Raw genomic sequence first — 26,670 nt, 5'->3', positions numbered from 1 at the left:
TCAACAACTTTTTAAACAGCTGGGGAAGTGATCCAGAAGCACTTGGAGATGGAGGGGGTAGTCGATTTCAAATCATCATGAAATTTCTTCATGTTTAAATAATCCCTGCAGCAGGAGTAGACAGAGGGTCTAGAAAAAGGCATTTTCACATTCATCTCTCTCTTATGACGAGCATTTCTTATAAGAAGGAAGCTTTAGCTTATACCTACAGGGGTCTATGAGAAGAAAAAGCCGCTGTTGGAGAAGAGATAATAATCCTGTGCTTCTTTCCAGAGGGTGGTTTTATGAGAAAATCCACAATTTTATAATGAGGACGTTTGATGTGGAAAAATGGAACATGCAGAAGGTAAGACTAGTGATCTTGTTCACAGGGGCTTCCAGGCCATCAAGATGCCCTCCAGCCTGAAGCAGGAAACCAACAATGGTTTGACCAAAGTGGAGGAAACTTCAGAAGCACTGATAAAAACTGGGCACATCATGTGAGGCTCAATACATCCATTTAACGTGCCCATTCGCTTTTCTTTTTTGGGGTGTTTGTCTGGCTAAACCTGGACATTTGGATTAAGACTGTAAGATTGAACTTGAGATATCTGTCCCGTTGTAAGCCTCCCCCTCCCCTCCTCACCCCATCCTTGGCATCCATGCTGAACTGGCTGGCTAAAATGAGAGTGGACACTGATTCAGCTGGGGCTGGGAGCTGGCATCGGACTGAGAGCCAGCAAGTTACTTTCTAAATGCAGCAGAAACCACAAGTAATCGAAGAAGGTAAGAGCAAGCCATATTTTACCATGTGAACCAGGGAAGCAGAGTTAGCTAGTATTCAAGGAGGGAGAAGAATGAAGGAGATGCCTAAAGAGAGATAAACATGAGCTGGAGAATTAAGAAGGCTTCTCGATTCTGCATTTTCATCCTTAGGTTCCAGGAGATCTCTCTCCATTCTTTTCTTTTCCTTTGCTTACGCTAGTGTGAGTTGGTTCCTATTACTTGTTACCAAAGAGTTCTAACGAATACATCAACTTCCGACTTGATGCATGAGAAGTCACATCAAGACCTCTCTCTCTCTTTTTTTTAATTTATTTGAGAGTGAGAGCACAAGCGAGGGAGAGAGAGAGAAGCAGACTTCCTGCTGAGCAGGGAGCACGATGCAGGACTCGACCCCAGGACCCCGGGATCATGACCTGGGCTGAAGGCAGACGCTTAACTGACTGAGCCACCCAGGCACCTCAAGACCTCTCTTTTTTCTTACAGACCATTAGTCTGATGGAGAACCCCTGGAATTTCTGGGTGGTGGACATGCAGTGGATGCCAGCAAACTTGGAACAGCTAAAATGGACCAAAATAATCTGGTCTTTCACAGGAACTCTGCAAGGAAACTGCCCAAGGCTAAGACCATATGTGATCACCATTTTCCACCTTGTGTCTGGCACAGAGGACAAACTCGCCATAAACATGTGCTGAAGTAGAAAACGGGCCCAGGACAAAGCTACGCTTCTTGAGTATGGATTTGGAATTTATAAACTTGGGTGACATGCTGAATTGTTTTCTATAGTTTTTCCTATCTTTGGGTCATTTTAAAGCATAAACACCATTGTGAGGAAGCCCAAGAAGCCTGAGCGGGGCTCTCAAGTGCCCAGTTTCACCTGGGCAGTGGTTATGTTAACTTTGTGATCATTCACTGAGCTATCTACCTACTTACGATTTAAGAACTCTTCAGCACGTGTTATACTTTTAAAAAGCATAGCAATTTTGAAGTAAGAAACAAGTTCCTAGCCAAGTAGAGGAATGGGGAGGCTCATCACAGGTAGGAGCTCCTCAGGTGCTCACTGGACAGACTGCTCTTCAAATTGACCCCAAATCCCTAGAGCCACCTACTAAGAATTCTAGTTTAACACTCAGTTCTTGCAAGAAGAAAGCAGGCTTTAGAGAAAACATCCCATTACTAATCAGGGCATAGCCTATTTTGACCTCATTGAGAAAGCAGAAAGATCAACGGAAATGACCCTGCGCAGTTTTCACGGATCTCTCAGTCAGTATTTGCCTCACAGGCTCTATCTGCAAATCACCATGGTTGGTTTTTTTTGTTTGTTTTTTTCTAGATCTGTATCAAAAGAGCACCATTAATGTTACACTGACCAGGGATGATTTCTTTCCGGTAAAATTTCAATTTATTAACATGTGAAATAGGGCTGTCTAAGCCTTCCGTCTTGTAAGCTTTTATTTAGTAACTTGGTTCTAACAGAAGGAGAAACTTTGCTCTCTGTGTTGATGATGCAGTTTTGCTATTGTTATGCTACAAACGGGCTTAGGAATTAAGAAGTTAGTGTATCAGTTGGCTTATACTTCACCCAGCTCAACCCCTCATGTTCTCCCTGGGAAGATGGAACCTTCCAGAGCTAAGAAGGAGATGAACCTCAAAGAAACAAATTTGTCACCACATGATGCAGCCATTCTTCTTGTCCAGGATAGTCTCTTTCCACAGTTGACTTGAGCTCTCCACTGTGTTTTCTTTAACATGGTACAACCTTAGACTACCTTATGGATGAGGGGATGTGGTGGGACATCTTCACAGGCAGCAAAGGCTGTGAAAGAGTGACTGGCAGAATGGCTAAAATTAACAAGTCAGGAAATAACAGATGTTAGCAAGGATGTGGAGAAAGAGGAACCCTCTTACACTGTTGGTAGGAATGCAAGCTGGTGCAGCCACTCTGGAAAACGGTATGGAGGTTCCTCAAAAAAGTTAAAAATAGAGCTACCCTAAAACCCAGCAATTATACTACTAGGTATTTACCCAAAGGATACAAACATAGTGTGATCTGAAGGGGCACCTGCACCCCAATTTTTATAGCAGCAATGTCCACAATAGCTAAACTATGAAGAGAGCCTAGACGTCCATCGACAGATGAATGGATAAAGATGTGGTACATATATACAATGGAATATTACCAAGCTATCAAAAAGAATGAAATCTTGCCATTTGCGATGATGTGGATGGAACCAGAGGGTATTATTCTAAGCAAAATAAGTCAGTCCGAGAAAGACAAATACCGTATGATTTCATTCATATGTGGAATTTAAGAAACAAAACAGAGGATCATAAGGGAAGTGAAATAAAAAGCCAAAAACAGAGAGGGAGGCAAACCATAAGAGACTCTTAACTCTAGGGAACAAACTGAGGATTGCTGGAGGGGAGGTAATGGGGTAACTGGGTGATAGGAGATTAAGGAGGGCACTTGAACTAATGAGCACTGGGTGTTATATGCAACTGATGAATCACTAAACTCTACCTCTGGAACTAATAATACAGTATATGTTAATTAAATTGGAATTTAAGTAAAAAATTTTTAAAAAGGTGACTGGAAGAGGGAGAGCCACGGGGGACAAGTAATAACTTTCTGGCCATCCAGGAATAGGAAAGAGAAGCATGAAAGAGATTCTGAGCTTCAGCATAATCACTAGACTTCTCCACATCCAGAAGAATTAGAACTTCCACTAGCGCAGAACTGTGTGTTTAAAAACACCCAGAAGGGTGATGTGGTCCCTCTATAGCGCATGGCCAGGCACAAGCAATTGAACACTGTTTGGAGAAATGGATTGGCGGAGCGAGCAGTCTTGGCGGTCTGACTCCCACCAGGAGTTCTCCATGCCTTCCTGTTGGATATGTGTCATTATGGAGTTTGCTACTCTCAAACTTCTCAGTAAAGCTTTGGGCAAGAACCCAGGAGTGTTGCATGTATTTGCAGGAGTGCTAGGAATAAATAGAGTACCTAACAAGATTTCATGACTCTAATTAACCAGGAGATGTAAACAGGAGGGGATGGGCTGGAGAAGACTATCAAACAAGCTCCAGCTATGGCCCTGACCCAGAGGTTGCCCTGAGGGAAGGGCTGGGATGTGAGCAAGACAGATCCAAGCTTTGCCCTCAGTCAGTGCGCTGCCACACCCTGGCCCAAGCTAGATTAACTCCTTTTTCTCCTTTGCCCTCCATCCTCTGGCCGGAGCAATAGGAATACCAGATTCTTGTGACTTGTAATAAAGAAAGCCCATGCGCCAGAGAACCGGATTGTCGCCAGTCTCTGCAGTTCAAATATTCACTCACCCTGGCAGGGGTCATCAGCTTAATGAAAGTGACCAGTGTCATCTTGTTTCCTGACTTCAAATCCAGGATCCAGCCAAATCTAACTATTACTCGTAGCTCAAATATACCTTATACTTTCTTACCTCTTATCTTTTCTTCCATCACTTGGAAGGCCATACTCCATCTCCTCAACCCTCCTTCTTTTTTTTGAAATAGTTCTCATCCATTAGTGATTAACTCAAATATGCCACCTTTTGGATAAAAATTTCCCTGCCAAAATAGCATTTCTTCTGTCCGCGAGAACAGTAGAACTCACATACTAGACCCATTATGGAGCATGTAGCTTGCTGATATTGAGTATCATTTAGTCCTCAAAATAACCACATAACCGTGACACTATCTTTAGGCACACTTTACAAGTGAGGAAACCGAAGCACAGAGAGGTTAGGTCACTTTTCCACGGTCACTCAGCTAGGAAGTGGTTCTGCTGATTGATTATAAATATGCTACATATTAGCATTATGCTATGAGGAAAGAAAACTAGATTCTTTAATAAGGCTTTAAAAAATAAACTGATTAATATATTGGGATTGAAATCTTCTGGGTAATGGATACAGAATTACTAATTTTCACACCTTTCCTACGTCCAAATCTGGTCAAAAGTATAAGGCTTGAACTTTAATTTCAGGAAGTGGGCATGGTGGAAGTGTGTTGGAGACCGTTCTTTCAGGATCAAATCCAATGACTGTGTCTGAGCCCTGCCCCCCTCACCTGATGCCCGTTCCACTCATTCAGGGTCAAAATGGTCGGCACTATAAATAGTCTTTGCGCATTACACAGAAGGCAGATCTACCCCACTTACTGTGGATTTACCTGAGCCCTTGGACTTGAATACCACAGTTGGGGATGTGCACATTCTTCTAGAGATAGGTTTCATGATGTCTGCCAGATTCCCCAAGGTGTCTATAAATTACAAATATTAAGAATGGCTGCCACTGTTTGAGAGGCACCATAGAGGCAGAGTAGCTCCATGACTATGGGGGCAGAAGGAGCATTTCTGAAAAGATGAGAACCTGTGGTGGGATACAATATTGTTTGCTGGATACAAATAAAATGATTCCTTTTAGGGAGGGTGGGCTTCATGAGAGAAATTGTGCCTACACGTCGATGGCACCATTGTCCTTACAGTGTTAAAGCGGTTGGGAACTCAAGACACTTGCCCATTCCCAACCCCCCATCCCCAGCACTTGACAGTTTAGGAATCTAAGACTAAGATTAATAGAGTGACACATCCAAAGCCACGAAGTTCAGGGCTGGGATCAACTAGAGTCCAGTGCTCATTCTCTTTCATGATCCCTCCCCCTTACTTCACAGAGAGAGCATCCTATTAAAATGTTGGCTTACAAGCAAGAGTCCACACAAAAACCCTACATCCATGCATGGTAGCAATGCTTTGTCATCTGGCTCCAGTGAATTCTAACACTTTCTCTTGTTTCCTTTCTACCCCAAATACCTCTGATTGCCACCCTCAGGACACCAGCAGGTAGAAAATGGTGTAAGTAGGAGAATTTACACACTGTGTATCTCATTTGAACCTCAAAACAAATGTACAGATGCAAAAAAAAAAAAAAAAAAAGATAATCCTCATTATCCCCATATCAATACCTTAGTTTTAGGATAGTAGATATGGGGACCAAGGTCTTTGGGAGATCCAAAATGCAGGAAACATCCCCCTCCATTAATTGACCAGATATATTTATGGTATATTCTGCAGAGCAATTATAGAGACAGATGAATATTATTTCCATAACCATCTCTTCTGCCCAATGTATCTGAAAGCATGGAGAAGTTTTGCTCTTGACTGGGAGAAAACTGACGTGCAGAGAGCAGGTGATTTGTCCTTGCCCACATAAAAAGTAAGAATTTCTATTAAAGAGAACTATCACTCGATAGTGTAAAAATGTCTCTCCTAGTAAGGCATTCATCTTAACAAAATGTTACCATCATGAAACAGCATATGTGATTCATAGATTTTTTACAGGAGTTTCTGTATGTGCAAAGTAATATCTGATAGAATTTTCCCCCTTTTTAAAAAATAAAGAACTTTAAGAGCAGTGGGAGGGTTTTAATGATTATAGACTAGGCTTCCTATCGTCTTCAACCAAGAATATGCTCCATTTCCTAGTTGCTTGCCCTCTAAAAAATTCCATTTCTTAAGAAATCCAAGATACTTTAAGATCTAAAATAATGCTGAGTTTCAATCATTAGGAAATTACTTCTCCTTATGAGAATTTTACTCTGGTAAACATCTCTTCTCAGAACTCTTCTTAAAGATCACTATCTTAATTAAGCTGAACAAAGAAATTGATGGCAGGTTGCATGCATTTTGCCCTTGGGATACTTCACCATTTTGAAGGAACCCCAGGGCAAATCTTGTGTGAGAAGATTAGAATTGAAGGAAAATTTACAAGTAATCAGTCTAATCTTCTACTCTGGGAAGGACTCCGATTTACAACACATCTGACGGAAAACCAAGCCGTATCTATTAGAATACGACCAATGCCAGGGAGCTCACTACCTCACAATGGTTTACACCTTTGTTCAGCAATTCTTATCATTTTATAGTTCTGATTTTGAATAAAAAAATCTCCCTACTCTTAAGGTTGGCCCACATCTGACTTCTGAAGTGACACAGAGTCTCTTCCTTTATCACATGTCAATTCTGAAGACTTGATTCCTTGTTCAAGCTTTTGTTCTTCATATAAAACACCCTTAGTTTCTTTCCTTGGTCTTTGTATGCCTGGGGTTGAGATCCATCAATATCATCCTTCCCGAAGAAAGTCATTCTCCTCTCAATCTATTATAATTTACTAATCTCCTTTTTAAAAGGGGCACCTCAACATTTATGCATCTTTGGTAACTTTCCAAAGTTGTTGCTGCTGAGAAATGCCCTTGCTTTATAACTAGTCACTGTGCTTTTTTTCAGTGACATTAGTTCTGTTCTCTGAGGACCTACCTTTGCCAAGGTCTCATCATCCAGGTGATTCTTCTGAATCACGTGTTGAAGTGCAAAATAAATTTTTTCCTGAAGCTTCTGGACCTTCCTTGGTTCTATCAGCCAGGCTCGGTCTGACAAAGGAAAAGAATTAGGTAAGAAGGGTAGGGAATGTAAGCTTTCACCTGCATATATAAGTGCTGAGTTTCAGACCCATTTCAATCACTTAGTTTTAGTTTGCTTCTGAAGACATATAGTTATTTACATAAAACACAAATATTTTCTAAGAAATACCTGGATGACAGTAATGCTGGATACACACTGACCCCAGGAAAGGAGGATGGAGAGAAGGGCTCAATGGTTCTAATAAACATAGCGTGTTTCATATTATCTGTGACGATTTACATCTCTCTCTTTTTTTTTGGACATATACTTAGATTCTTTCAACGTAGAAGTTAATGACTTGTGAAGAAAATGAATTATAGAAGAAAATCTATCACACAGGAATATTTTTGGTATTCAGGATCCCCCTTCCCATAAGCTAAGCTATAATGCAAAGCATAAACATGAATCAATTTCAAAAATTTAATCCTGTGTGCTCTTTTTGTACGTGGAATTTTTAAATGGTGGATAGGATAATCCCTCCTTTCCTTTCTCCTATCCTACATTCTTTTCTTTTTTCCTTCCTATATCCCTCTCTTCACCACCCCCTTCCTTCCTTTCTTCCTAGAAGCTTTATACACTATGGTGATAAAATGCAGCCCAGCATCAAAGCCTCATCAACCTGAGGCATTGCTTCCATGAAGAGACATCTAGAGTCTCCAAATGCTGAACAAATACTCATGGAAAAGAACTTGGAAATGGTCCATCTGAACACAGTTCAGGTCAGGTGAGAAACTCAATTCTGTAATCCTAGACAGGGCAAGGACAAGTCTAGCCACCAGTTAAGCAAAACCCTTATGTAAGTGAGCACAAAAGCCTTCAGTGACAATTGTCAATCAGAATAAATTAGGTTTCCCTCCCTCTCTGTTCCCTAAACTATCTGGAGCTGAACAGACAGTGGCTTTTATGACAAGAACTGGGGGAGGGTGGGGTCTGGCATGAATAGAGCCGGCAGAGGCTGGACATCTGTCTTTCCTCTCTTTTTTGAATATGGCACTAGGCCTGCAGAAGCCCCTGAGTGTGGGTCTGCTACCAGGGCTGGAAGATTCTCTGCTAGGCAGACTAAGCCAAATGTCATGCTTCCAAACTCAGCTCAGTTTGATGGCTACAGTACGTTCTTTTCAGAAAAAGGCTCCCAGTTCAGCTGATTTCTGATCCATAAACAACAGGCTTACCTTAAGTCTGGGGCAGTTATCTTCATGGATTGTTTAGGTTAGATATACCATGTCTTAAGTATTTGCTTCTAGGAATTTATGGACTTAACCATAGACATACCTAACAAGGACAGTACATTTTGCAACACTTTCTTTGAGCAAGCAGGAACCAGAATGGAACCGCTTCCCTCATCACAGACCCACAGGCTTAGAACGAGTCTTCTATTTAACTATTTTCCATGAAAACAGTCAAATGCAATGAGAAAATGGTGGGAGGAAAAGTATTTGGCAGGTGGTTTCTATCAGAAATAACTATTTCTTGTCACTTCTCCCCTTTATCTTTGTGCTTCCAGGCCTGGGAAATTTTCTAGGGTTCAAAACAAAACAAAAAACAAAAAAGGCCTAGAGGAACAACTTGATTGTAGACAGAGCCCCAGAAAAAACTGTTAGTAATAGCATGCCAAGTGATAATTTCCATTTTTGATAATGTGGTTAAATAAAAAACAAGCAAATTTGAAAATCTTCACAAAATTTAAAAAATAAATAGTTAAGATAAAGCCTCACTGATAAAGAGTGTAGAGGCTGAGGGGCACCGGGTGGCTCAGTTGGTTAAGTGTCCGACTCTTGATTTCAGCTCAGGTCATGATCTCAGAGTCTTGAGATCAAGCCCCACGTCAGGCTCTGTGCCCAGCATGGAGCCTGCTTACGATTCTCTCTCTCCCTCTGCTCCTCCCTTTACCCCCTGCTCACTCTCTCTCAAAATAAAATAAAATAAAATAAAATAAAATAAAATAAAATAAAATAAAATAAAATAAAATAAAATAAAAGTGTAGAGACTGGTATTATTGGTAGATATAGCTGCAATGACATGTCAATGTGTGCAGTCACAGGTAAGATTAATTTCTTCCAGCCCCACTGAAAACTGTGTTAGGATGTAAGAAGAGCTCTCTTCTCTAAGATGAATTTTATAGAAAGAATGAGTCTCTTGGTCATAAAAATTATTAGGAATGTGTTCCAATAGAGAACTGTAAATGACACTGGCAATCCCTTCACCCAAAATCTAACCGAGCAGACAGCTGAGTGACTCTGAGTTCTCATTCTGGTTGAAGAAGGAGCCAAGTACTTATTAAGATTCTAGATATTTTCGAGCTGCTATATATTTTAAATAGCATTTCAATTGCTATGGTTCTGTTTGATCTATAAACATCACACCTTACTTTCTTTGAAAATTTTGGTATTTTATTACATTTTAGATCTAAACATGATCTTTATTTTTTTTGTCTAAGATTTATTTATTTTAGAGAGAGAGAGAGAGAGAGCGGGGCAGGGAGGGGCAGAGGGAGAGAACTGTAAGCAGACTCTGAGCTGAGCACAGAGCCCGATGTGGGGCTCAATCTCAGGACCTGGAGATCATGACCTGAACCGAAATCAAGAGTCGGATGCTTAACCAACTGAGCCACCCAGGCGCCCCATGATCTTTAATGAAGTCCAAACCTATTACTTTATAGATGAGGAGACTGAAGCTCAGGAGGGACGGGGGCAAGTGTTTAAAGTCACAGAGATAAATGATGACAGATCCCCGGATGGGAATGTCGGCTGCTACATCAGAGATTCTTCCTTTGCAGTCTTTAGTTGGAGTCATTTTTCCCTCTGCTGTTCTCACCTCCTTTCAAAGCCCCCAATATTGCTAATTTTGGTGGAAAAGCCAACAAAAGAGGTATTTAAAGAGGAGAGGGTGTACATGTTATTTCCTTTTGTCCTCACACTGGATCTTTCATTTAAATATATTTCTACTAAGTCTCACCTTACTGGACATTTGTTTTTGATGTCCTTTATTCTTAAAATTGAAACAGGACTTTGCTATAACTCAGGCTGCCATCCATCCTCATTAATCTGTTAAGGAATACTTTTGCTTATCTGAATCTGGAGTGACCCTTACCACATACCCTTCTCTTGCTTGTGGGGCAAAATGGCTCATATTTTAATTAATTTAAGGCTACTTTCCTTTGAATTGTCCAAAAATATCACAAGCTTGCTAAAGAAAATTTAAATTTCTCCTGAGGACGTAGGCTTGGGTAGGTGTAATCTATGTTAAAGATAGAAAAACTTTTTTTTTTTTTTTTTTTTTTTAAAGACGGGACCTCAGACCTCCTTACCTGGAGATATCAGAACAGCAGATGAGAACAAAGCAATCTCCTCCTCAGTCAGCTGCAAGGAACATAAATTCTTTGCAAAGTCAAATGCTTCATTCACCAGGTCATCAGAACCTATAAAAGAAGGCAAATTAAATGAGAATACTTGAATGGAATGGGGCAATAGTAAGAAAAGCCCCATAATCCAAAGGGCATTCAGGGATTTAAACACTAGGCAAAAATATTTCCAAGTTCCTAATGATTACAGAATGAGGAAATTGGGCAACAATCTCGATCAAGTACTAAAAGTTAACATTACCAATGAGGGGCCAATGGGAATGGTGTGTGCCCACTGTAATATTCAACTGGGAATATATATACTAAATCTAATCTTGTAAGTTTGAAATTAGTTCCAACTAAAAAAAATTAAATAAGTGATCTGGGGATCCTTCAGGAGAGAGACAGCATTCAGAGAAAACTGAAAACATGGTGCATAACGGGCTAAGGGCCATCAGTCTTAGTGGCCCTGGAACCTGGCAGCATAGAATGCCCAGAGGCCTCAAACTGAGATGTTCAAAGCTTCTTATAGAACGAAGAGGAGGTAGCTTTCAAGTTGGTAACTTCCCTGAAAATCTTACGGAGGGGTAGGCATTCATTTATTTTTACCTTCTCCTGGATGCCTTGTAGGTCAGTTGCTTAGCAATGGTGAATTTTGGCAAAAGAATGCTTCATCCCTACACACTGATCCTCGGTAAATGTTTATTTTATGAGGCTGGAAATATACCCAAGTTGCTTGCCAAGGCTTTTCCTCCTTTCTTGAAAATCGAGCCTTGTAGACAACATGGATGTGTATCAGCTGCAGGAGGGAAACAGTACCAGCCGGACGGACTTGCTTTTTGGCCACCGTATCAACTGACGGCACAGAAGGTGAAAGGGCATGGCCTTCTGTGGGGTCCGGGGGCCAGGGATGGAGCAAATGGCACTGCCAGTCGTTAAAGCCTTTCCTGGCATTGGCCCATCTATGCTCCCATTCTTACCTGCATCGCGTACTGATGCCTGGATGTGAATGATACCCAACACTTCCAAAGACTGACTCTGTGTGTGCCCACCCACAGGAATGGTCTGGGGATCCTTTGGGGGCAGGTCGGCACCCACTCTCCCTGTGCTCCCAGAACGTCATCAATTAATGGGAAGAAAGTCACCGCTGTGGGTGAGAAGCAAGTGAAGGAGCTCTTCTTCTCATTAAATATCTTAACTAATGATTGTACATTTACAGAAGACCCTTGAGAGATCACCCATGGACCACCAATGGTCTACCTAATATACTCTGTGAGGCAGTAAGCTAGAAGGGAAAATAAAAGCTGATCTTACAATGAATAATCTAGAATGTATCTCAGTTCTTTCAGAACCAGTCTTCGTTGATTTCTGAATGAGGTGTGGTTGATCTCAGTGGGGTCTGTGGTTCTCTCCCGCCTTTCACACTAGGATACACAACTGTAAGATCTGAAGGTTTAGATAAAACACTGGAGGCCCACCTAGTCCAGCCCTTATCAAATGAGATGCTAGTTCACATTCAAGAATCAAAGCATTCCATTTACCAACTTCGATCTGAGTGGAGAAACTGATGGCAGCTAAGAAAATTGTGTCACCATCAAAGGTAAACTCACCTAAGGCCTTGAACATCTGCATTCCTCCATATTTTCCTTCAAACAGAACAGTGTTGTTTAATGGGTTGAAGGCACGGCACATTCTCACTAAAACCACTTCCAAGCAACCTGTGAATAAAAAAATAAAGAAAATATGTATATACATGCAATAATAAAGAAGTTATTATTATACAAAGGCCACAAGACTTCAAAAAAACAAAACAAAACCTTGAAAACACACACACACACACACACACGCAGACACAGAGATGCACCCATTCAGAAATACCTCAAGATTCCTTCCCGAGTAAAAAATAAAGCTCTCTTCGTGCTTGTGTGAAGAATTAAAGATAACATAGACTGTAAAGGTGGCTAAAATGGAGGGCAGCAACTACATGTTTTTTGGGAAGCATACATATTTTTCTTTTTTTGACTAATATTAACGGTAGTTCCAACTCGTGAATTCACAAGGAGCTTTGAAGCAGGCAAGTCCAGCCTGTTCACTTTTGTAGACGTTTTGCTCTCGGCCACACGTGCTCCCTGCCTCGGTTTCTACCATAGTCCTTGCATATTTCAGCACAGGATGACTTTACATAGCGACTCCTTCAGGGTGTTTCTGGAGGGCACCACTGACATCTGATGTCTTTGAAATGAAGTTTTCTTGGTCAAATGAGTTTTGGCAAAATGCTGAATATGATCTCACTTCGGAGAGTTATAATCAACATTGACAGGTCAAAGGCTTGGGGAAGCCTCAACATGAAGGAACTTGTTCAACCTTGCTGCTAGCATTTCTCTGACTTCCCTGTTAGCCCAGAGAGGCCAGGACCTTTGTCTGCAGACATACGTAGCTGTGGTTACTTTATTCACTATTATGTCTCCAGGACCTAGAAAAGTTCCTGGCACCTAGTAGGTGCTTACTAAATATCTATTTTATTTTTATTATTTTTTTAAAAGATTTATTTATTTATTTGAGAGAGAGGAAGAGAGTGCATGAGTGGGGGGAGGGGCAGAGGGAGACTCTCAAGCAGATTCCCTGCTGAGTGCGGAGCCCTACGCGCTGCTCCATCTCACGACCCATGAGACCGTGACCTGAGCTGAAACCGAGAGTCAGATACTTACCCAACTGAGCCACCCAGGCGCCCCTAAATATTTACTGAATTAGTTGCTGCCTTTGTTTTGCCCTCTGAACATTTACTGACGTTCTGAGGAACCACCATACGGGGATTTGACTACGCCCATGGTGTTCGCCAGGGTATCTGTGGTGTCTTTCTTATGTTGCCACTTAATATTTAGGTCTGTGTCTTATTTTCTTTGCTGATTTCTCTTTGCTTTCCCTATGTCACCTAGCAGAGGGGCTCCCACAGAGAAGGGGATTTGTACATCTTAATTAAAACTGTGCTTTTCTGACAAAAACAATAACAGGTACCATTTATTATTTATAAGGTGGAAGGCACTTTCCTTGGCCCCTTACATTCGTTGTTTTATTTGCTCCTCACAATACCATTTCAGGTGAGTTTTATTAGCCCCCCCCTTTTTTTTAACGGGTGAGTTCCGGGAGGCCTAAGGAGGTTAAGTACCCTGCCCTTCATACTAGAGTCAACATTTTTACAGCAGGCAGAGATGTCAGGAGAGTATATGGTGCAGTGGTTCTCCAGTGGCAATCTATGGACTGGTTGTATCTGAGACTTAGAAATACAGTGACCTGGGTTCCCTTCTAGAAGATTCCGATCCATGGGCTTCGGACGATGCCTACGACTCAGAACCATCAGTAAGCCCCTCCGATGCTGCCAATGCAATTGTAAGTCTGGAATCCATCATTGCTACTCCATCGCTTTATTTTGCAAATGAGGGAACTGCCATCTAGAGAGGTGAGCGCAAGGTCACATATCAAATATGGCAGATTTTTTTTCTTTTTTCCCCAAAGAGAGTCACAAAAGTATCTTCCATCCCACATGCTTTTCAAGAGCCTCACCACTCCCTCATCAAGAAGGAGGATCCACATCTCCTACCCTAGAGTCCAGGTGGGCCGTCATGCTGCCTTGACTAATAGGGAGGGGTAGAAATAACACAGCTAAGCCAGGAAAATGCTCTGCACTCTGGCTTTGTTCTCTTGGAGGGCTAGCTTTTGAAACCTAGCAAGCATGCTATGAGAGGCTGTGGAGAGGCTGACGTGCCTGCATAGGAGCTGGGCTGCCGCCCAGAGCCTTGGCTGAACTCGGGACTCAACCAGCACACACTGCCAGCCATGTGAGGGGGTCCTGCTGCCCTCAGTCAAGTCGCCTCAGTGACCCCCACATGGAGCAAAAGACAAGCCATCCCTTGCTGAGCCCCACTCACAATGTAGTTTTGGGAGCAAAGTCAATGATGATTGTCGTTAGAACTAGGCTTCGGGGTCATTTGTACCCAGCAACAGATAACTGATAGACCAAGTTCATGTTCGAGTCAAGGTTTGTTTCATCTTTAATCATGTGGTAAAGCAGCGCAGCAACTTCTAACTATTCTACCTGGCCCAAGTTCAAATGGCAGCTTTGCCACATATTGGCTTTGTGATACTGAACGAAGCCCTTCACTTCTCTGAATCTTCCCGTCCTCCCATAAGATGGAAATAATACCAATGTCACCAAACTACATGAGATGGCGTGAGCAAACATGAACATATATAAAGTATGTTATGACACACACAAGTCTATATAATCATTACCATGGCCCAGGTCCATGGAGCTTAACAAACACCATGATGGTTCTTATTTTCTATTTTCAAAGGCGGGCGGGGGTCAAGAAAGAAAATTTGTTTCCTGTTTGGGTAATAGCATCTGCGAAGTCACTCACGCACAGACTTTCCTAAGTGACTGTGTGTGAGTCAGAGAGCATGTGTGAGAGAAGCGGAGGGGAAGATTAGAGCTCAGGGAGTTTCTCCGGGTGTATACTGGCTGCAGGCTATCCTCATTAAAGTGATGGGAAATGACCTCAGAGGCAGCGTGCTGCTGGCCTGGATGTTTCCCCCCAACAGAAGGCAAGTAGCGCATTTCAGAGCCAGCTCAGCATTTCAGCCACCTTGACACGCTAATTACTCGCACTGCCTGTCAGGCTGGGTATCTCAACCTCCACAACTAACAGCTCTACTTTCAATAAGCAAAATTGTATTTGACTTCAAAGGGGAACTGAATGAGTATCAGGGCGTTTTTATTACCGAGAGTTTCCGCTGGGAGTTGGCGGACAGTGTGGGTGGTAAAAATGAACCCCATATTGGAAGGACGATTTTCCAGAACCAACACTGAGGGAAGGGTTGACCACATCCCGGTCTCCAACAGGCCCCCCCATGAATCCTCTTCTTGCTTACCTGACTTCAGAAGTAGAATTTGATCATTTTGACAGAGCTCCATGAAGCCCGTTATCCGCTTGGCGAACTCTACCACGTACTGGATAGCGTGCGTGATCTGGATGGCGCATTGCTGCCATAGCGCTTCCCTGGACTTCAAGAGAGAAAACACAGAATGTACACGGAGCAAAGAACAACGTGGAGAGTCCATGAAATAGGGTTTCCCTACAGTGCTTACCCAAGGCCAGAATGTACCCAGTTCCTTTAAAAGAGGTAGACGATATTTCCTAACACATTCTTTGGACCTGTTCGAACAATTGTCATACAATGTACTGAGACTAAAACAATGGAAGCATTGAAATAATATGTAAAGATAGAACTTTATAGTTTCTTTGCTCTTCTCCCCTCCTCTTCCCCTAAACAAGCTCAAGCTTAGTCCATTTTGGGAAAATAAACTCTCGCACTGAGGAGCAGTAATTTCGTTCCCAGGCTTTGATCCGGTCATGTTCATGGGCACCTAAATGAACACTAAACTTGTAAGATTTTTACATTGTGTTCTTTTTCCAGAACTTACGGAGAGTGCTGTTTGGTATAAAAAGAATTTCATGGGGAAAGACCTCAAATCAAATCACTCTCAAGTAATTTAGAATCTCTGAAATGTATTTTGATCCTTGCATTATTTTCCTTGGAACAGGAAACATCCAAGTGTGTGAATTCTGCTTTTTATTGATCATAACAATAATCATTTTTCTCATTTATGTAAGAGGGGTAAGATTTAATTGTCCCAGTGGAGAAAAATCAATATGTTATAATCATGCATTTATTCATTTACATATTTTTTTGTCTCATTTATATAAGAGGGGTAAGATTTAATTGTCTCATTTATATAAGAGGGGTAAGATTTAATTGTCCCAGTGGAGAAAAATCAATATGTTATAATCATACATTTATGCATTTACATATTTTTTTTAGATTTTATTTTTAAGTAATCTCTACACCTGACGTGGGACTCAAACTCACAATCCCGAGATCAAGATCATGATCCTGAGATCAAGCATGCTCTACTGAATGACCAAGCCAGGAGACCCGCATATGTTAAGATATAGACACATCTTTGTATTTTGTTTAAAATTTCATTTACTGGTAGATCTTGTAATTGTGGATCTCAATCCCAAAGGAAAGTAATGTGACTATATAACAGTAGCAAATTCCTTCTCTTAAAAACTTCTCAAATGGATACAAAGTAATAATAATAATAATAAATAATAATAATATGAGGTGAGTTATCCTCCTTTTTAACATTTAGGGTAAGAAAAAACATTTAGGATGCTTTATTGCCTATCTCTGTAGTGTAAATTTGCAACTATTATTATTGCTACAATTTCCCAATTGTTTCTCTTCCTTGCCTGGCCCCCAGAAGCCATCATGAGAAGTCCTAAAGTCGTCTGATGTGGACGTAGTCTCCCTGGTCCCTCAAATAGGGCAGTGTTTTTTAATTGGGGCAGTTTTGCCTCCCAGGGAGCATTTGGCAATATCTGGAGACACCTGATTGTCACACCTGTGTGAGGGGATTGCTAGTGGCATCTGGTGGGTAGAGACCAGGGATGATGTGCAGGACAGTCCCTGCACAAAGAATTATCCAACCCCCATGTCAGTGATGCCGAGGTTAGAGAAAGCCAGAAATAGAGAAAGCCCAGGAAAAACAGTCTCCTATTTTCTCAGAGTACCTTGCTTTGATACGCTTTAATTTCTTCATAGGTGTGGGTCTGCCACGCCAGCTGGTGTAGCTCCTCCATGGTGTACTGACATGTCTCCAGATGGGACTTAATGATGTTCTGTGCAATTCGATCTGTGAGAAGGAATACCAGTTTGAGGGTTTATGAATAAATTCCCGCTCTGCAAATAAACTAGCTGTTAATGTTTACTACAGGAATCCCTTTGGAGACACTCCAATTGTATTAGTGTCTTTAACACTACTACCCACCTATGTATCTCCTAACTATTGTCTTTTTTTCAATTTTAATTTTTTTTTAAAGATTTTATTTATTTGAGACAGAGAGAGAGAGAGCATGCGCACAGTGGGGGGAAGGACAGAGGGAGAAGCAGACTCCCCATTGAGCAGAGAGCCAGATGTGGGACTTGATCCCAGGGCCCTGAGATCATGACCTGAGCTTAAGGCAGATGCTTAACTGACTGAGCCACCCAGTCGCCCCTCAATTTCCAGTCTTTTAATCAAAATTTGCTGCCTTTTTCTCCCCCTTTTGGTCACAAACCTGGGGCTTTACAAGTTGTAAAATGTTCAAATAGTTATTTTTAAAATAAATACAAATGACTATATTTCCTGCTTCTTGGCCTAGAAGACCACTAACACTCTTGACATTTGTACTCCAAAGACTTTAAAATGTTTTGAAAATCACTAGACTCCCACTGTTTATGTTAGAATGGGGGAATTTAAATATAACTCTATTGGCTTATATTTTTAAAGAGAGGATAAAACAATACTCTAAAAAGATAAGTTCTCTACAGAGGAAAGAGAAGAGAGTAGAAGGACAGGGTAGAGGCTAGATGCTCTGATATTATTTTTGTAGATTTGACTTTGGAACCATATAAGTATCTTACATGATAAATAATGGGAGAGGGAATATAAATGAGATGGTATTGACTCATGAGGTGATAATTATTGAAGTTGGGTCACAGTGACCATTACATTCTCCTTTCTAATTTTTTATAAGATGAAATTTCTCTTTAAAAAGGTTAAAATGAGAAAATGATTACATTCATAAAAAAGTAGGAACAAACAAAATCAGTCTTTCGGGGCCATTCATCTCAAATGAATTGTATTTGATATTGTATCTTAAATACTGAACATTCTGGGTTTGGAGGTATGGAAGTTGAACAATAGAACCAGACATAACAGATCTCCTTAAGAACCTGCAATGAGTCCCCTAAAGTTAGATAGAGTAGGCAGGAGGTTCCCTCAAAATCCCCTCAGCTATTTGAACATATGAATAGTGTGAGATCTTGGGAACCAAAGTACACAGGGATTCTGTATGGGCAGGATGAGTAGAATGAAGATGACCAAATCTTTTTTCTGTTCTTGGCTCATACAGAAATAGAATTTTTCTAGTGTTTCAGGTTATGCAATTTCAAATGCAATTTCTGTTCTAAATAGCCATATTTCATTCCTACAGGATAACGCCCAAAGTGGTGCCGAGGTACCTTCTTTTTACCTCGCTAAGCTTCTGGTATATGTGGCATGAAATATATTGAGTTTTGGTGTAGAGAATAGAAACATGTAAGCTTGTGCCTCCAATGAGCTTGCCAAATAAAAAATCTTGTATAGCTCATTGCCTGGTACATTATAAACACTGAATAAATGCTAGCCACAGTGATCATTATTGGGACACTCTATAGGATTTGTCATCAGGGAAGCAATGTGATGTCTCCAACGGACACAAAACAGGGATATTTAATTTTGCAATCAGTGCTACTGAAGGAAGATATTTCAATATTTATTAGAGTTTTTCAATAAGAACCATTAAGTGCTAGATGTTGAAGATGCTACAAAATGCTAAATTATGATTATAGTTATGCTCTATTGGATTCAGCATTGAGCTGAATGAATTTCTAGACTCTCACTGCTCATCAAATTCTAAAATCCTTCCTTTAAAAATCCTATATTCAAAATTTTATTGAATATCCTATGTTGTAAAAAAAAAAAGGGCAGGAATTACTTTATACATCATATTAAAATAGATTGGTATGTCATGGTTCATCATTTTTCAATTTCACTTGGGCAGTCTAATTACTTAGAATCTAAAAAAAACATATCTCTTCCTAAGTATATAATGAAAACATAAGATTTCTATGGCTTTCTAGTTTTCAAACCTTTATCTTCTTGGTATAGTCTGTGTTCATCTTCAAAGATATGCTGATTTGTCAGTAAGTTACAGGCTTCAGGGTTTACAAGCAAAACTAGAAGGGCCACTCAAAACTGCATTATGAAAAACACTTCATCTGTCCCTTTATGCCATCTCCTGGGAACTCCTGGCCAAGGTTTAAAAAATCTCTAGCAGGGGCGCCTGGGTGGCTCAGTCGTTAAGCGTCTGCCTTCAGCTCGGGTCATGATCTCAGGGTCCTGGGATCGAGCCCCACATCGGGCTCCCTGCTCTGCGGGAGGCCTGCTTCTCCCTCTCCTACTCCCCCTGCTTGTAGTCCCTCTCTTGCTGTGTCTCTCTCTGTCAAATAAATAAAATCTTTAAAAAATAAAAAAAAAAAAATAAAAAATCTCTAGCCTTCTGCCACCAAAGCTTGGGGTCCTATAGGGCATAAGGAGAGGTGGGCATAATAAATACACAGACAGGTGAAGCAAAATTGGAAGTAAAATCCACATGCATGCTTTAGGACTCAGCTCAGAGGTCCACTCCCTGCGGAGTTTTCCCTGCTTCTCTGTGACCTCAGGTAGAGGGGTCGGCCGCTGTTACACTCCAGTCTACGTCCGACTGAGCCCTTATTCCGCTCAGACTTGCATTGTGCTTATTTGTGGGGATCCGTTTGTTCCATACCCTTCAAGGTTGTGTGTGTGCTTTTCAAGAACTGCACTGCAGAGCCCAGCATAGTGCCTTCGTATATTCATTCAACAAAAGCTATTATATGCCAGGTTAAGGTACAGACTTTTTTAAAAAATGACATTGTCTTTTTTTAAAGGGTCTTACAGTCTCATATATCATATCAGATATCATATCATGACATACTAAATGCCCTTGAGTTATTGTGGGAGCCCAAAGAAGAACGTATCTAACTCAGTCTGGGGGAGGCAGAAAAAGAACCAGAGAGAAGAAGCCTGTTGGTCTGAGTCTGAGCAGGGACTCGTCACGTGGCGAAGAGAGAGGTACACCTCAGGTAGAGGGACTGACCTTACAAGGGCACAGACAGACAGCTATTAGGAGCTAGATAATTTCTGCTCTTTATAAGCCTCACCTTTTACAACCAATTTCCCTTTTACTGAGGGAAAGAGTGAGTGACTCTAGAGCCATTTTTATAGAGCCAGCAAATGGTGATTTGAAATCAGGGCTGTCCTTTCTGGCCAGAACTCTGTTGTGCGGGCAGCATAGAGTGTGTGGAGGGATGGGAGAAATGAGACCGGGGATGGAAACTGGCACCAGAGACCCAACAGCTGAGCAAGCCAGGCCGAGGAACATGGGTCTTTTATCATTAGGCAGCTGGGAGCTGGGGGGGGGGGGGCGCTGTGGAGCTGGAGAGTGACCCCGTCGGGTTTTTGTTTTACAAAGGTGACCTTAGCCAGGGCAAAGAAGATGAAGGGGCATGAGGGAGTACGCGAGATTAATCAGGCTGGGGTGTGAAGTCAAGCAAGATAGGAGGAGGCTCTGGATTCAAGACAGTTCTGAAGCGGGATGCCCAGGACCAGCATGTGTGGCAGTGAGAGACAGAGAGCATTAAATATGGAAGGTGCTCAACCAATGTTGAGTTAGTAAAAGTAATACTGAAAATGTCCGCCCGTCCGTCCGTCCATCCATCCACCCACCCACCTATTCTTCCATTTTCTGGAATCCACAAAGGATTTTGGAAAGCTTATACTGTCCTGTGTTAGATGATCTTAAAGCCTAAGCACTCGCCAATGGCTTTGAGGTCAAGCATGGAACGTGCACTATTATTCCCCACACCCTTGTGGCGAGAAATAAAAGGTAAACGTCTGTTTGACGTTAAGAGTTATAAATATCAACAGAGGCGAAGCAGCTGCTAGTGGCCCTTCTCCACGTTCTCCCACGAGTCTGCCATGCAAAGGTGAGCTGCAGGTCAATAAACCACAGGATAAAGCTAGACTTGGGCCCCTGGGAGCAGGGCTTGAGGGCTCATTCTGTCCATTCGAAAGATGCACGGCCATCAGAGGAGATGGTCTGCCTGCACTGAGAGTCTGCGGTTGTGAAAAGGGGAGAAGGATTTAAGAAGAAGGGACAAAGGGAGCAACAAAGAATGCAGTATGCAAAGTTCCTGCTAGGAGCCAAAGGAACTTTCAAGAGTCCTTGCCTGGAAAAATAGAAAAGGTAATAGTACACTCAGTCCTCTCCAGGGACCGACGGCATGAGAAGTCCAGACAAAGAGACTGAGGTAAACGAGCAGAGGATATGGAATCTTTCTGGGCAATCGCACACCCTTCATCCGTTTCCTGGACTTGGATTGCACTTGCTGGTCAGAGCCTAGTTTTCATCAGATTCTTTAACCAGCTTGGGCTGCGGACGGCACAGGTCCAAGTGGGAGCCCACCGCACTGTGCTGGGATGAAGGCTTCAACGGGACTATGGCCCAGATGGCTGACAGAGGGGAAGGTCTCCTGCCCTCAGGGGCAATGTCCATGAACCCTACCCTGTTCTCCCTGAGATCAGGGATGAGGCTAGAAGTTTCTTAAGTGGCTATAAAGACGTAGCTACATTGTCTCAGGAGTTAAGACTAGGTTTATGTTCAGTGAGAGAGAGGTTTGTCCAGTTCACTAAGAGTACGGGAGCTGCTTTGATAGCTAATAAAATGATGTCAAGGAACGAGAAAAACAATCTTAAATGCTCCGTCTAGTCATTTCTTTTCAATCACGATGAGGTAAAATGCAAACACTGATGCTGCGAAGAAAAACCGGGTGTGTAATTACAGGTTAAGGTCAAGTCCATGAGCCTTATTTTCTATTTGTTAATTTCACGAGCAACGTCTAGCTCTCGCTTTATCTCCACACCCCTCTCTCCCAATAAAATTGCTGTTTTGCTTTTGGACTTTGACCCTGATACTTTTCTTGAGGGAAGGCTTGTTGGAACATAAGACTTACAACCGACTAGCAAAGTTTGTAACTCCTCGTATTAAGTGACTTTATGAGACAGAAACATCCAAGTATAAGAATAATACTAGAAATCTTTAAAATAATTGATACAGGGATATGTTTATGGCACAGACTGTGGCTAACAGACTGTACTTACCTCCAAACTCACTAAGTTGTATATTTAATGATATGCATAGCTTTTTGTACGCCAATCATATCCCAATAAAGAGGCTTAGAAAATAACTGATATAAAGCAAATACACTTGATCATTTTTGATGGAAAAAAAACCTAAAAAATATTGTTAAAATTGTCACACTTCCCTGGAACTCTTAGGGGTAATCTTAAATCCACTTACGATGTGGGCAATAAGAGAAAAATTAAATTTTCAAAGGGAAAGCTAGAATAAAATTGATGGTAATTCTCAAGTGTGTGCAAAAATTATAGAACCCTGGGGCTGGAACTAACCTCCTTCTTCCATTTCCAAATGGACTGTATCTAAATAATGTCAGAAGTGAACTGGCTCCCTCTTCTCTGAGACTTAAAGGACTTCCACACCCCTCCCGCATCCTCATCAATCTTCATTGTGATCTGTTGAATAAATCTAAGAAGTCGGAAGAGAGTCCTTCCTTAACGCATTTAGAGATGGTTGAAATGTATATGATAAAGTTCACAAAGGTAAATGGAGTTTTAAAGATCAGTCATATCACACAATGTAAAAATAACATTTTGAAGTAACCCTTAAAGAAATACATGAAAAATAATTTTGCGTACGTACTGATCCGCAGAGCAAAGCGAAGTTTGGAAACAAATCATCCAAATTACCTAATTCTATGTAGAAAAAAAGACTACGTGTGTATATTTCGGTGAGAAATAAGTAAACTGACAAGCAAGGTGACAATTTCTTGTTTATAACTGTAATGCTATAAAATGAGGACCAGCTTGCAGCTTCTAAAATAGCAAGTGACCTTCTGCAGCTCTGATTTCAACCACTCAGCGGGTTTTTTCCACCAAAGGGGCTTATTTTAGCTCTCACTAGACATTTCAGCAAATGGTGCTCTCCAAAGGCTGCAGCATCTCTGACATGGATTACACAGGTGGTTTCATTAGAATCCCACATCCTGGGAGCGGGGAAAGTTGAGTATATCTTTAAAAACTGCTGCTTTCCATGCTATTACCAAGAGCACCCGTGGCCCAACTGTACCAAGGCGAGAGAAAGCTGAGACCCCAGCTATATATAGCACTCGAGGGGGGTTGCATCTGAACTTCCTAATTCTTTCTCCTCCCCCTCCTTTTTTTTTTTTTCATAAGAAAGGATGGTTTCTTCTTGGTGAACTATACCCTCTGTTCATTTTCCTCCACAAGGGATTTCTTTTAAACTCGGAAGTATTCTCCCTAAAATACTATTTAGTTCAGCCTCAATCAAAATGATTAATGAATTTTTAATTTATCGCTTGCCTTAAGGATCTAGAGAACCACTCAGTTCTCTGTTTCGTTTGTACTACTGGTGTGAAAGTGGAATTCTTAGGGGATTCACTTTGAATTAATGCCAGGATATCTCTACGGACTTGCTCGAGGCAAGTTTTAAGTGCCTGCATTAGGTTTTCAGAGTATCAAGATTCCTCAGAATCCAGGCTCTGAGGCAGTAACTATATTAGAACGACTGGCTGAAAGGTGAAACATTTAACCAAGTGCACATTTTTGTCTTTTTGACCTTAGACTACTAGTTTTGTAAGTTTCCTGTCATTAAATGGAACAGGTGCACTGGTTAGGGTGTAATAGGTGACTGTCAAGGAGGACAGTGTCAATTTCAAGACCTTTCTGATTTTTCCAATCTCTATTTGGAGACTGTTATTTTTTAGGCATAAATAGAACTGTCCTGTTAGCATAAAAACATCAATAACATTTAAGCTTAAAACAGCCACCTATTAGTGATGCATAGCCTCAATAGGAAAGTCATATGTTTTTAGCATTTAAGTTTCTCCAATTCTTTTAAGAAGGAGTTGGGGAGCATAAATAGCCTATAACTCCTTTGTTGGCTCAGTTTCATGGTCTAAGCACCCATTACTCCCTCACCAGTGAATTAAGATAGCTTCTGATCTCCTTTTCATACAAATTCTATTGCTGATTATTATATCAGAAAATGATATAACAGATTTTTACTTCATGTAGGCCTGAACCAAAATGTTCTTAGAATTCTTCAGAAAAATTATATTAAACAAATGAGATTATGTAATTAACTATAAAAAATGACGAAAAGGTGATCAACACAGTTCAATGAAATATGAACACAGAGAAAAACAATGAAAAAATGAGATTACTATTACTACAAGTAATAATAATATCTAGGCAAAGACTGAGTGAATGGATGGTTAATAAAAATGGTGACTATTTTCTCAAATTTTAGGAAGCTCAGGTAAGGCACTTTATTTAAAAAAAATTTTTTTTTTAAGATTTTATTTATTTGAGAGAGAGTGAGAGAGATCACAGAGGGAGAGGGAATGGGAGAAGCAGGCCTCCCGCTGAGCAGGGAGCCTGATGTGGGGCTCGATCCCAGGACCCTGGGATCATGACCTGAGCTGAAGGCAGACGCTTAACCGACTGAGCCATCCAAATGCCCCAAAGAGCACTTTAAATAGAAGGTAAGAAAGCACAATGTAAAGCAGAAAGAAAAACTGAAAGAATCTATATTAGCATTTGTGTCTAAGCAGAGTATAAGCCAAACAAAAAAGCATCACAAAGCAGCAAAACAGATGAACCATCTAAGAGGGTGCTTTCTTCCTTAATACTTTAATAATGGAAAGCCATTTGGGATCACAAGTGTTTTGTTTTATTGTGATAATGTATATGTCTAACTTCTGGGAAATTACAGTTCCCTTTCTTCAACTAGTTAATAACACTGAGAAAGAATCTTTTATGAAAACATTACATTTCAAAGTTAACTTTCATAGTGAAAGACCTCCTTCACAGAACAATCAGGAAATATCAACTTACTTCAATGTCCTGGAACTAATGAGTTCAAAGGGAGCTATCTTGTAAGACAGAGGAAGCCAACATGGACCCCTTCAGATTTTTACTTTGTGCCCTTTGGGAAGTCACTTAACATCTTAAAGTCCTAGTGTCTTTGGGTTTGATTTTCTATCTACAGAAGGATTTGGCAGGAGAGACATCTTCTAAGGGCTGTGTGAAACATGGCTACGTGAGTCTGAGGGGCTCCATGAGAATTTCTCTTTGTTTTGACTCATGAGGGGGAAGTCTTGCAGAGTTACAGAGGGTAAGAGGACAGAAGAGTCTCAGATGGGACAAACAAGAGCAATGCAACCAGAGTCCATTAAAATCTTCCCCTACTCTCTTTAAAAGACTATGCCTCCACACGTTACCCAAAGGACAATTAGTGGGTCACAAATGATGAAAACCTAATTATGAAAATTGCTCAGGGCCATCATCAGGATTGACTTTTACTATTTAGATTTTGTTGACCTATGGATTGACCGTGAATTTAAACTGAAGCAATCCCCCTCTTCCTTCTGGAAATTTAGTCAGTGCACTTCTGACCTTTAAAAAGAACTACTTCAGAGGAAATCTTGGGAGGTAAATTTTACATTTTCAAACATTTAATCTAAATTTTAAAAAGTAACGATTCCTTAAATAATACCTTTAGTCGACTAATGTTTTAAAATAAGTGTTTTCTAAGTAGTCTAGCTCTAAGTCGTCCTACAACAAGAGAGCATTTCCACAATGGGCCTTAGAAACATGGCTCAAATTTAAATAGCACATTTTTTCTCCTTAGGGTTGAAGGTATTTTGCCACAGGAAAGTTTAGATCCTAAAATAAAATCAAAACAATAATAAAATAAAAATAAAACAAGGAAAAAAAGTCTTTCCAGCAAGGAACATTTCCCACAGGTCCCCCCACGCTGGTAAACCTCACAGGAGTAAATCCTGCGCCTGTTGACAGGGAGAGCCTCTCAGGTTGGTTGTGTCCTACGCCAGTAAGCACCGAAGTGCCTTCACTTCCGGGGACCTGGCCATCAAATGACATTTCTGTGTTCCACGATGGCCCTCGTGGTACTTTAGCCCTAACCAAGCTCTTCCCAAGATGGGTGCGTGGAAGTATGGATAAAACAGTACATCTCCACCCCGCATCTGTGGAAAAGCAATTCAGGGCTCTTGCCCAGAGCCAGTGTCAAAGCTTGTAATGACTCGAAATGCTGTTTGACCGTGGGGGCTGTTTCAGAGGCTATCTCGTAAGCATAAACACTTCCCCCCTTGACAAGTTGTAGGCAGAACCTCTTGAAATCTCCCTTCCTCTTCCTTACTGCAGAATATTTCATATCTACCATGGCTTTTGAAATTCAGTGTATAAAG

General features: G+C 41.1%; 1 protein-coding gene across 2 annotated transcripts in view; it reads right to left on the bottom strand.

The window, feature by feature from the left end:
• Window positions 1–26,670, bottom strand: part of RORB (RAR related orphan receptor B) — a 207,276-nt gene that overhangs the window by 21,690 nt on the left and 158,916 nt on the right. For both annotated transcript variants that reach the window (XM_064578971.1, XM_045883647.3), the window contains exons 5-9: window positions 17,211–17,332; window positions 15,505–15,637; window positions 12,186–12,293; window positions 10,543–10,653; window positions 7,092–7,204 (exon numbers count right to left, since the gene is read on the bottom strand). In XM_064578971.1, the coding sequence (XP_064435041.1) occupies window positions 7,092–7,204; window positions 10,543–10,653; window positions 12,186–12,293; window positions 15,505–15,637; window positions 17,211–17,332 (587 nt within the window). The remainder of the gene's footprint in view (window positions 1–7,091; window positions 7,205–10,542; window positions 10,654–12,185; window positions 12,294–15,504; window positions 15,638–17,210; window positions 17,333–26,670) is intronic.

Source organism: Mirounga angustirostris, unplaced genomic scaffold (assembly GCF_029215605.1).
Source record: "Mirounga angustirostris isolate CCGP_5_RB_7025 unplaced genomic scaffold, mMirAng1.0.hap1 SCAF_15, whole genome shotgun sequence".
Classification (NCBI taxonomy): Eukaryota; Metazoa; Chordata; class Mammalia; order Carnivora; family Phocidae; genus Mirounga; species Mirounga angustirostris.
This window is presented reverse-complemented; position numbering and strand designations above follow the sequence as displayed.